This window comes from Erythrolamprus reginae, chromosome 1 (assembly GCF_031021105.1).
Source record: "Erythrolamprus reginae isolate rEryReg1 chromosome 1, rEryReg1.hap1, whole genome shotgun sequence".
Taxonomy (NCBI): Eukaryota; Metazoa; Chordata; class Lepidosauria; order Squamata; family Dipsadidae; genus Erythrolamprus; species Erythrolamprus reginae.
This window is the reverse complement of record NC_091950.1, coordinates 166,286,988-166,303,862: the sequence shown is the minus strand read 5'-3', so window position 1 is coordinate 166,303,862 and position 16,875 is coordinate 166,286,988. Positions and strand designations below refer to the sequence as shown.

Sequence of the window (16,875 nt, the reverse complement as noted above, 5' to 3'; positions counted from 1 at the left end):
ATCCAAAGCTAAGGAATATTACTGAAACGAAAAACAGCTTAACTGGACAGCCAAGGTTGGATCTAAAGTAGGATATAGCATGTGTAATTGCTTTCAATATTTGCAATTATTCAGCAACATTTAATAGAGAAAATTGAATCAGAGAATTCAATATGTCAAAAATCTATATGCATTTTCTTAATGGGAAAGTAGCTTTGAAAGCATATTATTCTATTGGTGAGTATGACCCCAGACAGAGATCTGATTAGAGGTGCAGGCAAGGAATAAATGCCATCAATCCCTGACTTAAATCTTGAGGTATGCTCAAAATAAAGGAAGAGAAAAGATCAGCATATCAAAATTGCTCGTAGAAGACAATTAAAAGCTAATGGGTATTTGGTTCTGAAAAATAACTGAATTAAAAAATAAATTATGAACTATGATTTCTTACGGACAAAGGAAATGACTATTGATACAAAAATCATACCTGTTTCTCAATGAACACATTCATTCTCTGAAGCATCCCTTCACACGTGAATTCCAAAGGCAAGTAAGGTTCAATCTGTTATGTAAGTAACATAAATACATTTCAATTGTGCAAATACAGAACACACTGTTCAAAGCGCATCAGTCTGCTAAGTAGTTGAACATATGCTCAGTTAAATTCCTTAGCAAGTTTTGAGTGGTCGCCAAGGGTTGATGGCATGGCCAACAGGAGGAATTCCTCCTTACAACCTTAGGTGTACTGGGATCTTTTGGGAAGGTAATAAAAAGCATTAAGACCATGAACCCCAATGTTCATTTAAGTAACATTGAATTATACCAGTAAATATCAGATTTCTGGGCATTACACTTTCTAGTATTGTCAGTCATGTGGCTGGGAATTATATCAGCTGTAACTCTATTGCATGAAAAGAGCACATGGTTTGAGAAGGCTTCCATTCTCATCTATAATTCACTTTTTTCCCCATTGGAAATATTCTGGTTCTCAACAGAGCAGGATACCCAGCAAATACTGTTAGTCCTCAATATACGAGCACAACTGAACCCAAATTTCCACTGCTAAGGCAGTTGTTAAGTGAATTGTGTCCCATTTTACAACCTTCTTTTTGGCCGCAGTTGTTAAGCATTCACTGCAGTTCTTAAGGAAAACATGCAGTCCTTAAGCTAAACTGGCTCCTGCCACTGGACTTTGCTTATTGGGAAGGTTACAAATAGTGACCATATGACCTGGGAAAGACAACTGCCATAAATTTTATTTATTTATTTATTTATTTATTTATTTATTTATTTATTTATTTATTTACTTACTTACTTACTTACTTACTTACTTACTTACTTACTTACTTACTTACTTACTTACTTACTTACTTACTAGATTTGTATGCCGCCCCTCTTGGTGGTTGCCAAGAGAACCTAATTTTGATCACATGATCAAGTTTAAAAAATGGACTTCAGTCACTTTTTCCAGTCCTGCTGTAACTTCAAACGGTCACTACATGAATAAATGGAGCTGGCTGTATTACAGCAACAATATCTTCAAATCCAGTATTTTGTTAATTAAAATCTCTTTTAAAATTTTATGCTTTCCCTAATATCCTTATTCCAAGTATCTAATCTTCAGTACTGCAGCAACCTGTTTCAGTGCATAATGTGGTACTATTTCTGTTAAATAAATACCCATGAAGTTAGAGACATCCATGCAGAAATGTATGAAGTTACATAAAAACATGATGTTTTAGTGATCTCAGATGAGCACTCCCTTCCCCCTAAATGATCAATGTGAATACTAAAATATGTGAGTACCCACATATTCCTCCAATGCATCTTCTCCTCCAGACAATGGAAAAATACTTGACATCTGTTTTGATCCTACAGATTTTAATATATAGGTAGTCCTCACTTAAGCCCTATATGGCTCAGGACCAGACTATCTTCGGGAACATCTTCTGCTGCATATCTCCCAGTGTCCAATAAGTGCCCACAGAGTCGGCCTTCTCCAGGTCCCACCAGCCAAACAATGTTGGCTGGAGGGCCCACAGGTAAGTGCCTTCTCTGTGTGGGCTCCGACTCTATGGAACTAACTGCCTCCAGAGATTTGTATTCTTCCCACTTTACCAGCCTTTTGCAAAGCTGTCAAGACCTGGCTCTTCCGGCAGGCCTGGAATTGTTGAGTGAATGGATCCTAGATTACTAGGTATATGATTGAGAGTATGTGTGTCAATCAGGTTTATTAATGTTTATAATGTTTTTATACTTCTTTTTATATAGGTTTTTATACTGTTGTTATATTGTTTTAATGTATAGTTTTTATTCCTTGGAAGCCACCCAGAATCCTTTGGGAGTTGCGCAGCATACAAAAACAGCTAACAAATAAATAAATAAATAAATAAATAATAACCAAACTTAATTGGGACTGGCAACTTCACTGCTAAGCAAAATGGTTGCTAAGTGGGAAGTCACATGGCCGTGATTAGGCTTTTTGAATGGAAAGAGACAAATCCTGTCAGTTCTTTGGCTTTATTTGCCTCCTTTGGAATCCTTACTGCCTTGGCTTTGGAATACCAGGGATTCCCCTACCCCCACCTTTTGGAATACTTATTGTCTTGTACACATTGAAAGCATGATGTGGGCATGATTACTTTGCTTTCAATCTATGAGAAAACAAAAAAAATTACTCTCTTGAAATATCTCCAATCTCCACACTCAATGGGGGATAGAGGGGCCAGGCAAAGGAGAGATGGCTTCCAGAAACCCTTTGATTTTCCCCACTTCCTCTTTGCAGAGCAGAGAGCATAAAGAGGAAAACTTTTCAGGAGAGTATGGTAATCTGTTTGTATAGCATGCCCACAACGTGGGCTGTGTAGAAGATCAGATTACTCCCTTACAATCCCCTTTTCTCCAATGCCCCTGTTCTGAAAGTAGTGAAATAAAATAAAACCACAGATCAGGCACAAGATAATGCACACTAAATATAATGGCAGTCACATGATTGAGGGATGCTGCATATGCGGAGTTAAATGGTCTGTAAATTTTTTTTTCTATTTTAATTTTAAATGGTCACTACATTAATGGCCAGTAAGCAAGGATTACCTATAATTTATATTATGTTAACATTATTATACTCAAATTCTATGTTACTTTCTGCTAATATACTTAAGGTATTTTTATTCATAAGAAATGTTTAATGCTACTTCATCATCAATGGAATTAGCCGGGGTGGCCCAGCAGGTAGAGTGCTGTACTGCAGGCCATTGAAGCTGACTGTAGGTCAGCGGTTCAAATCTCATCACCGGCTCAAGGTTGACTCAGCCGTCCATCCTTCCGAGGTGGGTAAAATGAGGACCCGGATTGTGGGGGCAATATGCTGGCTCTGTTAAAAAGTGCTATTGCTAATATGTTGTAAGCCGCCCTGAGTCTAAGAAGGGCGGCATAAAAATTGAATGAATGAATGAACGAACGAACGAACAAAACAAACAAACAAACAAACAAACCTTTCTCTGGGTTTAAGTATTAAAGCAATTTTTTTTCTAGAATGTTTATGTTTGTTTGGTAAAACATTTTCTTCATAATAAACTCTTACAATACAGCCTAGCATGTTTTATTTCATAGTAAACATTAAGAAGATAATTATCTTTATTAACCTTTTGGTTCAAAATTGCTTTCACGGCCTGTTCCACTTCAGAAAGATCATTGATATTTACTGTCCAAACATGAGGTTTCCCGATGTAGACTTCAGCATAGGGATGTTGAGATGTCAACTGAAAGAAAAGGGAGAGAAATGCCATATTTTCAGAGCTTATGTTCACTTAATAACATTCAAAGTTGTATATTCAGAAGACTTTAATTATTATTTGAAACCTTGGCTATTAAAAAAAAATTACTTTCTGGAAAAAAATCTGCAATTATCTCTGGTATTCTTCCTACCAGCGATAATTGCAGATTTTTCCAGAAAGAAATTTTTTGCAGGGTTTCCTACTTTTAGGAAACCTTGCAAAGTGATGAGAAAGAAACAATTGTAAGCCCTATTTTTTCTTTTTCAGAGTATCTTGGAGTCAGTTTTAACTCCTGGTTGACTGACTGCGGCTTGCCTGGAAATTCAGGAAAGCTTCTTTGGGCAGAATGTGGCCCAGCCAAACTGATATTCAGAACATCTTGATTGTTCCAGTTTTGAGCTGAAACTAAAGCTGGATAAATCATCTAAGGCATGGAGGACACATCCTGGCCTTCCAATGCATGGCTCGTGATTTTGTGATCTGCTCAGTGCCCCCTAATCCACTGAGGTGTCACCATGCTTGAATTTAAAGGAGATATGTATGCAGTGGGCTATCCCGTCAACACATTCTTTGCATTTCTCTTGTACTTACCTTCCCTTAGCCGTCACTGTTAAAAAAAACACCACTGCCAAGGGTTTACTTTTTTGGGGGCTTTTTTTAGATCTGTCCCTGTGTTCAGTTGTCTGCCTGAACACTCTGTGCCATCCCTAACTTTGTCACCAAGAAGCCAAAAGACCGGGAGCTAACTTTAGCTTTGATGGAAGTCTGTTCTGTAATTTATGGTGAAACAGGCCAACTTTTATCTGATAAGTAGGTCTATCTGTGAACAGAGATGTTCTCAATATAGCTGCTTCCACAGGCCTTAATAGCTGGATAAGTTAATAATGGAATTGAGGCAGAGCATTAAGCCATAAGTGGTTCTTTAAAACATGAGTGATCAAAACTAGCTTTCAAAAAATTGTTGAACAGCCATTCCATCATGTTTACTGAAGAAGATTCAATGGGATGGAAGCCAATGATGGAAATTATTGCTGGATCAGCCTGATTAAAAACAAGAACATTTGCGAAGTAAATTATACAATGTTCCCTTGACTTTCGTGGGTCTGACATTCGTGAAAAGTCTATACCACGGTTTTTTGAAAAATATTATTAAAAAAATACTCCGTGGGTTTTTTGCACACCAAGGGTTTCCCGGGGCTGCCCAATGTACAATTCTGTACTGTCTCCTCCCTCCCTCCCGCCCTCCACCCCAGCCGTCCTGCTTCTTTAAATAAAAGCTCCGCTTCCACCCCAGCCTCCCGATCCCTCCCCTTTAATTCTCGGAGAGATGGTACGCTCCACTTGAAGCCGAGCCTTACTGCTGCCCGCCACCACTGCAGCGAGCGCAGCAAAGCCCCCAGTGGGTTCTGGGGGTAAGTAAAACCAGGAATGAAGGAGGGAGGGGGAGGGAAGAAGGGAGGGAGGAAGGGAAGCAAAAATTTGACTTTCGTGAGCGGTCTTGGAACATATCCCCCGTGAAGGTCAAGGGATCACTGTATCTTTCTATCTTGGATTTCTCCTCTGATTTGAACTCTGTCAATAGCTTGGTAACAATATACCGTATTTTTCGCTCTATAAGACGCACCTGCTGATAAGACGCACCTAGATTTTAGAGGAGGAAAATAGAAAAAAAATATTTTGAGCCAAAAAGGGGAGAGGAAGAGAGGAAGGAGTGAAAGAAGGGAGTGAGGGAGGAAAGAAGGGAGGAAGGAAAAGGAAAGCAAGAAATGGAGGGAGGAAAGGAAGGAAGGAAAGAAAGAAAGAAAGAAAGAAAGGGGGAAGGGACAGGAACAGAGGAAGGAAGCAAGGAAACTTATGAAAGGGGACAGTAAGAGAGGAAGGACTGAAGGGAGGGAGGGAGGGAAGAAGGTAGGAAGGAGAAAGAAAAGAAGAAATAGAGGAAGGGAAGGTAAAAGAGAGAAAGAAAAAGAGCAAGAAAGAAAGCAAGAAAGAGAGAAAGAAAGAAAATGAAAGAGAAATAAAAATAGAGAGGGGGAATGAAAGAAATGGAAGGAGGGAAGGAAGGAGAGAAAGCAAGAGAAAGAAAGAAAGCAAGAGAAAGAAAAAAGAATGAAAGAGAAAGAGAGCAAGAGAGAAAAAGAAAGAAAGAGAGAAAGAAAGAAAGAAAGAAAGAAAGAAAGAAAGAAAGGCAACTTCAAAGAAAGGCTCACTGAGCATCTCTCACTCTCTCTCTCTTTCTATCCCTCTTTCTTTCTTTCTCTTCCTTTCTCTCTCTCCTCTTCCTTTATTTCCTCTCTCTCCCTCCCTCTCTCTTTCTCTCCCCCCTCTCTCCCCCTTTCCCTCTCTCTTTCTCTCTCTCCCTCTCTTGCTATCTCTCCCCCCTCTCCCTCTCTTTTTCTCTCCCCCCTCTCCCCCCTTTCCCTCTCTCTTTCTCTCTCTCCCTCTCTTGCTATCTCTCCCCCCTCTCCCACTCTCTTTCTCCCTCCCACTCTCTTTCTCTCTCTCCCCCTCTCTCTTCCTCTCTCTCTCCCCCTCTTCCTCTCTCTTCTTCTCACTTTCTCTCTCTTGTTTTCTTTCTGTCTCTTTCTGTCCCGGGCTCTCAGCAAGGGGGTTGCAGGAGAGGCGGGGCCGGCGAAGGTGATATTCAATGTCGGGGGCGCTCGGGCGGTTGCGCGCGCTCCCTATCTCCCTGCTAGCCCACTCGGAATATTCAAAATAAGAAAAACCTTCGCTGGCAAAGGCTTTTCTTATTTTGAATATTCCAAGTGGGCTAGCAGGGAGATAGGGAGCGCGCGCAACCGCCCGTGCGCCCCCGACATTGAAGACCTCCGCTGAGAAAAACCTTTGCCGGCATTTCCTCTCGGCGTCAAGGAGGCGCAGCGGCGGGCGGAGAGAGGGAAGGGGGGGCAGCGGCATCCCTCCTGGCCTTGGCGGGCCGCCCAACCCTCCCCACCTCCTGCAAATGCGGCGGGCGGCGGGGGGAGAGCGAGGAGCCGGTTCTGGCGGGGCGCGGGGCTTGGCTGGCTGGCTGGCGGGGGGGAGCGCCGCTGGTGGTGCGGAGGGAGACCCTCCTCTGGGAGGGAGGGGGCCAGGCAGCAGCTAGCCAGCCAGCCAGCCGGCGGGATGGCACTTCCGAGTTCGCAGCCTCCCCCCCCTCCCTGCCTGCATCTTCGCTCCATAAGACGGGGCTGATTTTTCTTCCTACTTTGGGAGGAAAAAACCTGCGTCTTATGGAGCGAAAAATACGGTAGTATTGTCAATGGCCTGGTAACTCTGTCAATGGCCTGGTAACAATATACTATTGTATTTCGGTACAAGGTTGTGCTAGAAGATGTGCTTCAAAGGACACTCTTCATGAATCTAATCAACAGTAATTACAAATAAAAACATACCTCTCTAAGAGTTGGCTTTCCTTTGAAGAAGTCTGTGTTTTTGCTGCTTTTGGGTGGATTAAACTTCGGGTTCAAAAACGCACATCCATTTGCAATAGCCTCCAAGGGCGCGGGGCCCTCATATGGGAAGCCAAGGCCCACAAAAAGCTGTAAAATAGAAACTTCTGAGTCAGGTTTTTCTACATTTGCACCTTCAGAAAACTTGCTTGAACCCAAGCTTATATTTTTGAACAGTCCTGAGAACCTGAAAACTAATTAAGAGTCATTTCTTTCCCCAAATCTTTCATCATCTTTGCAAGTTCTGTTCCAAAATATCTTGCAATTTCTTACTTTTGCTGTCAAAAAAAAGGCTTTTCTGACAGAAAAGGTAACTAGGATTTAGGTTAAGCTTGGCTGGGCTTGAGTGTGTTGTCAAGCAGAAAATAACTTGATGGCAAGAGGGGGAGACTCTATCTTTTTAGAAAAAAAACATTTCCAAAAATGGACTATGCTGTCTTTTGTGATACAGTTTAAGGACGAAGAAGAATTCTGCTTTGTTTAGTTGTGTTCATTTTCTCAATAATCGTTTCAGAAAATAACTCAAGCAGGAGAAGTAACAAACCTGTAATATCAAAGTACAGTAGTATCTCTACTTAAGAACTTAATTCGTTCTGTGACCAGAAGTAGAAAAGTTTTTAAGTAGAAGCAATTTTTCCCATAGGAATCAATGTAAGAGCAAATAATGCATGCAAACCCATTAGGAAAGAAATAAAAGCTCAGAATTTGGGTGGGAGGAGGAGGAGGAGGAGGGAGAAGAGGAGGAGAACAGTCGCTGTCCAGAGCAAAGGGAGAGTTTCATTTTTTCTGAGTGCTGACAGAGGTTTATTCCCTCTCCAAGCACCCAGAGAAAAGAAAATGCTTTGTTCGCTCTGGACTGCCAAAGCCTCCTTAAGCACCACCAAAAGGCTCCTCTGGCAGCCCAGAAAAGCCGAGATGGTCGGGATTAAATGGGGAATGGCAGGAAACTGTCTGGGCCTTTGTTCTGCTCCCAAATTTCCTGGGAAATTTTTCTGGGCTTGGGTTCTTAAGTAGAAAATGGTTCTTAAGAAGAGGCAAAAGAATCTTGAACACCCGGTTCTTATCTAGAAAAGTTCTTAAGTAGAGGTACCACTGTATTCAAAATTCTTCACAAACATGTTCAGCCAAGAAGCTTCAGTTGCTCAATCCAAAAATAGCCCTAAAATATGTTTATAAATAACATTAAAATAGGACTGTTAGAATCATGTCTTCATTCACAGCTCTTAAAGCCTATCTAGCCCAGATTAGAAATTAGTGTGATGTGTATTTTAGTACAAGTTTTCTTAGTTTGTATTTCTTAAACACAGTGATCACAGTGATATTTAATAATTGTATTTTTGTGAATTTAGCAGCAGCTTTGCAAAAAAAGTACAAAAGTGGAAATAGGTGGAAAATATTCACAAGTTGTATGTGAATACAAACATGAAATTAATTAAGAGCAATATATTATAATGGGGCAATTTGATCTAAAATGTCTGTGGAAAAGTGTCCCAAATGCACAGAAAGCAGATTTTACAATTAAATTTAATCGCTTAAGCCATTTTTTGTCAACAGTTGCCCCCAGTGCTGTCGATTGTTAAATGGATGGTTAAATCATTCAAGGAATCAAAAAAATCCCATCTACAAACAGTAGATGGCAGCAAAGTTTACGGGAATGTGAATTTATCCACAGCTGCACAACTTCATGGAAAGTTGTATTAAAAAGCTATTCTTAGAAATTCACATATTGCCAGGGAATTGAACGGAAAACACCAATTATTTTGAAACAGAAAACACAACAATTATTACTGGAATTCTAATACATTTTAAAACTGTTTTCTGAAGACTAAAATACTACGAAAGTTTGTAGGGAAAAAACAGGATGAAACCACAGGAGAAAGCTGCTGTTTGATTGTAAGACATCATATTGCTTATAATAGATATATTTTGGTAAGAGGCTAAGAATGACATTTAGACTTTTTAAGAATACGTGCCAAATAAAATGCAGAATGGTAGGTTAGGTCAGAATTGTTTGTTATCCCCTTGTATTTTACTTCCTCATAAACACACTGGTTTAAGCAACACTGTGACACACGAAATTACCCAGTTCTGAACTTTTGACTAAAATGTCTGATTGAAGTAAAAAATTAGGCAACCTGAGATTTTTTAAATATTAATTGCTGAGTGGCATAAAAATGACCAATAATTTAGTACTGATTTGATCTTAAATAAACATTCTTTGTTACTGCAGTATAGAGTCATTGTTTTCTTGTCTGTATACCAATATGTTAAGGAAAATCTCCTTTTCACTGAACCCAGCAGCTTTGCTTTTTGACAGATCTAAAGCTTCTGTCACCATTTAACAATAAATACAAACCCAATTGCTTTTCAATCACTTTAAATAACTATTACAAACTATAAAGCCTATTTTAGAAGTTACTACATTATCCACTATGTCAACCCGATTAAACCAGAGGTAGCACATTGATATACATCTTCATTTTAAATGAAAAGATTTTGTCTATACAGTATCATTTAAAGTTAGTCATTCTGCAGGCATGACCTTTTAGAATTAATACAGCCCATGCCAACTTATGTAATATAAAATCTTCAAAATATTATTAGTAATGTCTATGCTGTGAAGGGATAAACTAGAGTTTCATCCAGATCCTGGCTTAGGTTAAATTACAAACTATCCAGGGTCCAAATTAGATCCAACGACCTAAATTTCTTCTTTGGGATTTTCAGAAACTCTATCCGCTTGCCACTTCCAAACTTTAAAGTGTACGATTTCAAAGAAAATTAATATGAACAAAAAAAATCTATGATTCATGATTTCTCAATGTGCCTGGCCATATTGAAAGTCAACAAAATTGTTCTAAAAACAAGGAGATCTGATTCCCATTCCCCCCCTTTTTTCTTCCTGTCATTTTGGAAAACCGATAGGGTGTTCGGAGGAATGCCGTGGTTATTTTGCACAGCATTTCAGGAACCTCTGGAAATGAACAGGCAGAGATAGTCCATAGAAGAAGTGATCCTCAATGGCATGAAAAGAAAAACTGCAGCAGCTGAATAGAATGGATTTGGAATAAACAATATGGTTTTTCTCATTTGTAGGCTACTCTGGAGGCTTCTCTTCCTTCTTTGAAGATCATTTCATATTTTTAAGGGAAATTCTAAATGTTTACTGAGAATGTCAATATATATATATATATATATATATATATTATAAACATAGCTGTGTTCGCCCTAGAACAAGGACAGAAGCACCAGCCTGAAGATAACGAGTGGGACCTTGTCAAAACGTTGCCAGAAATCTCTAAATGCTACACGGGAAGAAACTCGAATATGCAAAGACCTTCATACCTGTATGCGTGAAAATCTAAGAAAACACACACACACACACATATATATGCAGGTTCAAATCCCAGTAAGGGTATGGTTAGCTGATGAGAGCATAATAAACTCGAAATATACTAGTTAAATATACTAATAGTCTATACTAGACTACTAGTCTCCATTCCTTTTCATTATCTGGGATATATGTTATATATAGATATATAGATATACAGTGATCCCCCGATCATTGCGAGGGTTCCGTTCCAGGACCCCTAGCAATGATCGGGTTTTCGCGAAGTAGCGCTGCGGAAGTAAAAACACCATCTGCGCATGCGCAGATGGTGTTTTTACTCCCGCAGCGCTAGCGAGGAGCCGAAGATTGGGGTTCCTGTTTTAAAACGTCGCTGCCGGCATGGGCGGCTTGCCAGCACCCCCCCGGACCCCTCAACCCGGGTTTGGGGGGCTGCTAGGAAGCCGCCCATGCCGGCGGCGACGTTTTAAAACAGCCGCGCGGCTTTCCAATGAGTCCCGAAGACAAACGTCAAACTTCCGTGTTTGTCTTCGGGACTCATTGGAAAGCCGCGCGGCTGTTTTAAAACGTCGCTGCCAGCATGGGCGGCTTGTCAGCACCCCCCCGAACCCGGGTGAGCAGTGAGCGAACGGCGGGTGGCCGGGCGAAGGGCGGGCGAGCGGCGAAGGGTGGGCGAATGGGTGCTGGGGAGGGCTTCTCGCCCTCCCGCCAGCAAGAGGGGGAGCGAACGGCGTGGGCAGGCTGCGGACAAGCCGTTCGCTCGGGCCGCTTCCCAGCTGAGTACTCAGCTGGGAAGCGGCCCGAGCGAACGGCGTGGGCGGGAGAAGGGCGCGCGAGCCGCGGGCAGGCAGGCTGCGGACAAGCCATTCGCTCGGGCCGCTTCCCAGCTGAGTACTCAGCTGGGAAGCGGCCTGAGCGAACGGCGTGGGCGGGAGAAGGGCGCGCGAGCCGCGGGCGCGCGGGCAGGCAGGCTGCGGACAAGCCGTTCGCTCGGGCCGCTTCCCAGCTGAGTACTTAGCTGGGAAGCGGCCCGAGCGAAGCGGCAGCAGCGAGGAGTTTGCGTGGGCGGTGGGGAAACTCCTCGCTGATGCCCGCCAAGAGGGGGAAGACCTAGGGAAGCCGCCCAGCAGCTGATCTGCCCAGTGCCATCTACGCATGCGTGCCCATAGAAAAAAAGGGCACGCATGCGCAGATGGTGTTTTGACTTCCGGGTTCAAAAATCGCAAATTAGCCTGTTCGCAATGGTCGGGAACGCAATAACCGGGGGATCACTGTATCCCATAGATCTATCCTAGTCTCCCTTAATTTTCAAATTCAGCAAAAAAACATGTGACATATATATATATATATGTGTGTTTGTATATGTGTGTGTGTATTTATGTATATGTATATGTGTACCTATCCTATCTATCCTACCCTACCCTACCCCATCCATCCATCCATCCATCCATCCATCCATCCATCCATCCATATATCTATCTATCTTACCTAGAAGCAATGTGCTTCCCTTTCAAGAAGCTATTGCTTCTTGGTAATGTCTGACTGGTCTTCATCTTCAGATTGATGAGAAAATAATGGGGATCTGGAATAAAGAGATTACTTAGACATATTTCACTCAGCTTCTGGCCCAGGTATGATATGGATATAGCACTAACTGCAGTTATGGATGATCTCTGGTGAGACCAAGATAGGGAGTGTATGGACCTTCTATATTACTTGTCCTTTCATCAGGTTTGAATATCGACAACTACAGGTAGTCCTTAATTTACATCCACAATTAAGCCCAAAATATTCTTGCTAAATTTTGTCCCATTTTTATGACATTTCTTGCAACAGTTGTTAAGTGACTCACTGCAATTGCTAAGTTGCTAACGTGGTTGTTAAGTGAACCTGGATTCCCCTCTGGCTTTGCTTGTCAGGTCGCAAGAGAGGATCGCATGACCCGAGGACACCCCAACCATCACAAATGTTGCCAAATGTCTGAATTCTGATCACAGGGCTATCGGGATGCTGCAACAGTCGTAAGTATGGAAAACGATCCCAAGTCACTTTTTACAGTACTGGTATAACTTTGAAACATCACAAAGTGAACTATTGACAATCGAGGAATAGCTGTATGGTATTCTTCTTCCCCTGAAAGTTGAGAGTGATGGATACTGTTCTGCAGGAGTTCTCCTCCTTTTAAATGGGGTGCTTCCAGTCATTGGTGGTAGAGAAAGACTGGGGCCGTAGTTGTGGGGTGTCACAAGGCACAGTTTCCTCCTTCCTTCTATCCAACATCTGCATGAAATAGGTGACAGATCCTTGGTGAGCTTGTTCTCTTGCAGACATTTCATTACCCTACCTAGGTAACATCACCATTGCTAGTAAGGAGTGCTCTTTGCTATCAGTTTATATTCTAATGTCTTGCCTGTCTGGATGGGCAGCCATTTGCCAACATGGCAAAGAGTGGGTGTCAGTTGTTAGATGGTAATATTCAATTTCAATTCCAACTCTGGGCTAACCAGTGATGCCAAGAGGCTGTTTGGATCCTTTAAACTCAAAACAAGGCATGTCAATGTTCTGAGCACAATTAAAAGAAAGGTTGAATTGGAGCCATGGTGGTGCAGTGGTTAGAATGCAGTACTGCAGGCTACTTCTGCTGACTGGTGGTTGACCAGGTCAAAGTTGACTTAGCCTTCCATGCTTCTGGGGTCAACAAAATGAAGACCCACATTATTGGGGGCAATATAATGAATCTGTAAATCACTTAGGGATGGCTGTAAAGCACTGTGAAGCGGTATATAAGTCTAAGTGCTATTGCTATTAAAAAAAACCCAATTTCCCTTAACAATGTAACATCAAAAATTGAGGATGAAAACTTTTATGAGCACAGAACTAATTCTGAAAGCACCTGATTGGGAAAAGACAGTTGAATTGAACTGCAGCAGAATATGTATTACATTTATGTATTATTTATTTTATTTATTAGATTTGTATGCCACCCCTTTCCCTAGACTCGGGGCGACTCACAACACAATAAAAACATTTAAAATATTTAAAAAACCCCATTATTAAGCAGACATACATACAAGCATACCATACATAAATTGTATAGGCCCAGGGGAGATATTTCAGTTCCCCCATGCCTGATGACAAAGGTGGATTTAAGGAGTTTACGAAAGGCAAGGAGGGTAGGGGCAGTTCTAATCTCTTGGGGGAGCTGGTTCCAGAGAGTCGGGCCGCCACAGAGAAGGCTCTTCCCCTGGAGCCTGCCAACCGACATTGTTTAGTTGACGGGACCCGGAGAAGGCCCACTCTGTGGGACCTAATCGGTTGCTGGAATTCGTGCGGCAGAAGGCGGTCTCGGAGATATTCTGGTCCAATGCCATGAAGAGCTTTAAACATTACCCAACATAATGAAAAGAATGAAATACAATGGGGTTATTGTGAAATTGGACTGAACCAATATTTTGGGTTTGTTCTCCCCAAATGCTTCAAGACATAAAGGTTCACAAATTAACTTCTATCTACAACATTTAAAGCAATCATTCCCCCCCTCCCCAACATCACATAGTATAGTTGCAGAAAATGGTCATGTGATTCTGAGAAAAAATTCTGGTCATTTAGAAAGGCGTGGAGAGGTTCTACAGTATGTTGACCCTTCGGTACATTCCAAATGACTTTTTTGGACCTGAACATACCCATTTCAACTTTTGAAAAGGCCAGCTAACTTACTTTTGTTCCTCTCAGCAAGAATTGTAAATCTCGGCCGCTGAGAATGCCATGGTTTTTGACGTAGCTGGGCATATGGACAGCACTTGTGCCATGGACAGTCCCATGAACTTCTGTATAGGTATGAATGACATCCAAATAAGACTTTTTATCCTAGAAAGAAAGAAACACAAATTAGGTAGAAGAAATAACCTAGAGCATCTGGGTGCAATTGTTTATTAATCCAGCAGTGATTTACCTATTTTAGGCAGTCCTCGATTTACAGCCATTCATTTAATGACTGCTCAAAGTTACAACAGCACTGAAAAATGTGACTTATAACAATTTTTGACACTGCCTGAATCTTATGGAGTATAATGGCAAGTGCCCATAATTTATGTTTAAACGCCTCAAAAATAAATCAGACATAAAATGATCCTTAACAATAAATTATATTGATTAGGTAGCAACAGTAAAGTAACATAATAATTTTCAATCTTATCAGATGGAATTATGACCTATTATTTATATTATAAATGTGTTCAGATTATATACTGGCAAGCATCAAAAGCATCTCTTCACTAGAACAATAATACAATTTTGTCTGCATTTTGTAGATTTGTTTTTGCAGGATCCTCTTTAAAAAAATCAATATACTCGATAGTCAAATACTTGATTATTTATACAACAATACACTTTAGTCTCCTTTTGGGATATTTTTTTTACATAATGAAGTTCTTAGGCATACTTTAAACTGAATTGCAAAATTCTGATTAATGGATGCTAGATAAATACTTTATAGATTCAGTATATCCGTGGTGTCCAGGTTTAATACTGCAGGAGATAATAATTGCACATTTACAGAATACATTTCTGTACACTGCTTTGAAATTGTGAACTCTGAAAATGTACAAGAGGAAACTGCAAAGAGATAATTTTATTTCTAAACCATAACACAGTTTTAGAGCTCATTATGTATGAATGCAGCAGAAGCTGAACATCATAATTATAGCATTCTCAGCATGTCCTCACAACATATCCAAAAATACCTACTGACCTAATGAAGCAATATAACACAGACAAAGGAATAATTAGTTGGACTGATTATAACATAATGTTCTTGATTTGATAATTCATTCACAATCCAAACTTGATCATGCATCTGTAGTCTGCCTCATTTTCTACTTCATTCCCATAAATTACAATTTTTCCATTCTGATGTGATTCGCAGAAAAATATGAATTAAGCTATCAAATTTGTAAATATAGTAAGAAGAAGAGGTGGAAATATATTACTTATTTATAAATTGATATATCATAAATCACACTAGACTGCTAAACAAATAATTCCTTCACCATTGTCAAATTATTCACTAAGGCCGCATTACTATTACTATTAGTTTTCTCATCATTCCTATCATCAATCTCCTCCTGATTGTAATTTGTTACTTGTATTATTTCAATTTATATTAATATTGATTGTTTCCTGATTGCTTATTTGTACCCTATGACAAACATGTGTTGTATCTCATAATTCTTGACAAATCCATCTTTTCTTTTATGTACACCAAGAGCATATGCACCAAAGAATTCTATTATTTCTGAATGGTGCTATATTTGAAGTCAATCAATGTTAAATGAGCAACACTATGACTTAGTGAACCCCCAAAAACTGAGTGTGCTTATGTTTGTTCAGAGAAGAATCAAATAATAAACCAAGGATTAAGGGAACTTTAAGGTTCTGGGTTTTTGAGGGTTTTTACTATTGAAAGTTTAAAAAAAACAGGAACACAAGAAACTCTTTGGATACATGTTGGTTAGAAACAGAGAATGAGCTAGTATACAGGTAGTTCTTGAATTGTGACCACAACTGAGCTCCAAATTTCTGTTGTAAAGTGAGACATTTATTGAGTTTTGCCCCATTTTACGACCTTTTACGAAGCCAATTCCTCTGTTTCTCCAGAGGAAAGAGGTTTAAAAGATAAGTTGGAAATTTTTGGAGGAGAAAAGGGGACAAGAATGTTAAAGTAATCATAATCCATAAAAGGGAACAAGATTTTTAAAGTAATCATAATCCATTCTAAAAGTAAGGATACCATTCTCAGGTTCTCTTCACCTCTTGCCTAGAGAGAATTTAACACTCTGTCAGCATTGTGACTTGAGCTGGAATTGGCCAATGCGGTAACTGTATATCCTCAATTGCTCTATAATTATTCTTACAGAGAATAATTCTTATAGAGCAAGACATACATGATTAAAGCTTGAAGATTAAATAAACATTAGAAATGGCAGAATATGGATTAAAATATTTTTCCTAACATTTAATGCAGCAAAATGAGCAGAAAGAGAAATTAATTATAGCTCGTAATGATATTCCTTTCAAAATTTCATAGGGGCATAAGCTCAGGCTAAATCCATTTCTGGCATTACTTTTCAAATCTGCTTATTTCTTTCTAGAGCAATACTAGAGTTTCTGGGGAAAATATTTTCCAAGAAACATGTGTGCATACTATTTTTCCACAAGTATTAGCTGGATGAAATCTTGTGTAAATATTCTTATGATATAATTTGATGTATATATCTCCCTCCTATCCTTCATCTCATTAGAAAATTTAAAGCAACAGAATTGA

General features: G+C 40.1%; 2 protein-coding genes across 5 annotated transcripts in view; both read right to left on the bottom strand.

Annotated features, from left to right (window-relative positions):
• MGAT5 (alpha-1,6-mannosylglycoprotein 6-beta-N-acetylglucosaminyltransferase) overlaps positions 1–16,875 on the bottom strand; it is a 148,600-nt gene that overhangs the window by 8,719 nt on the left and 123,006 nt on the right. For all 4 annotated transcript variants that reach the window (XM_070731355.1, XM_070731361.1, XM_070731370.1 and 1 more), the window contains exons 12-15: positions 14,271–14,420; positions 7,148–7,294; positions 3,624–3,740; positions 467–541 (exon numbers count right to left, since the gene is read on the bottom strand). In XM_070731355.1, the coding sequence (XP_070587456.1) occupies positions 467–541; positions 3,624–3,740; positions 7,148–7,294; positions 14,271–14,420 (489 nt within the window). The remainder of the gene's footprint in view (positions 1–466; positions 542–3,623; positions 3,741–7,147; positions 7,295–14,270; positions 14,421–16,875) is intronic.
• CCNT2 (cyclin T2) overlaps positions 1–16,875 on the bottom strand; it is a 365,293-nt gene that overhangs the window by 241,588 nt on the left and 106,830 nt on the right. The window lies entirely within an intron of this gene.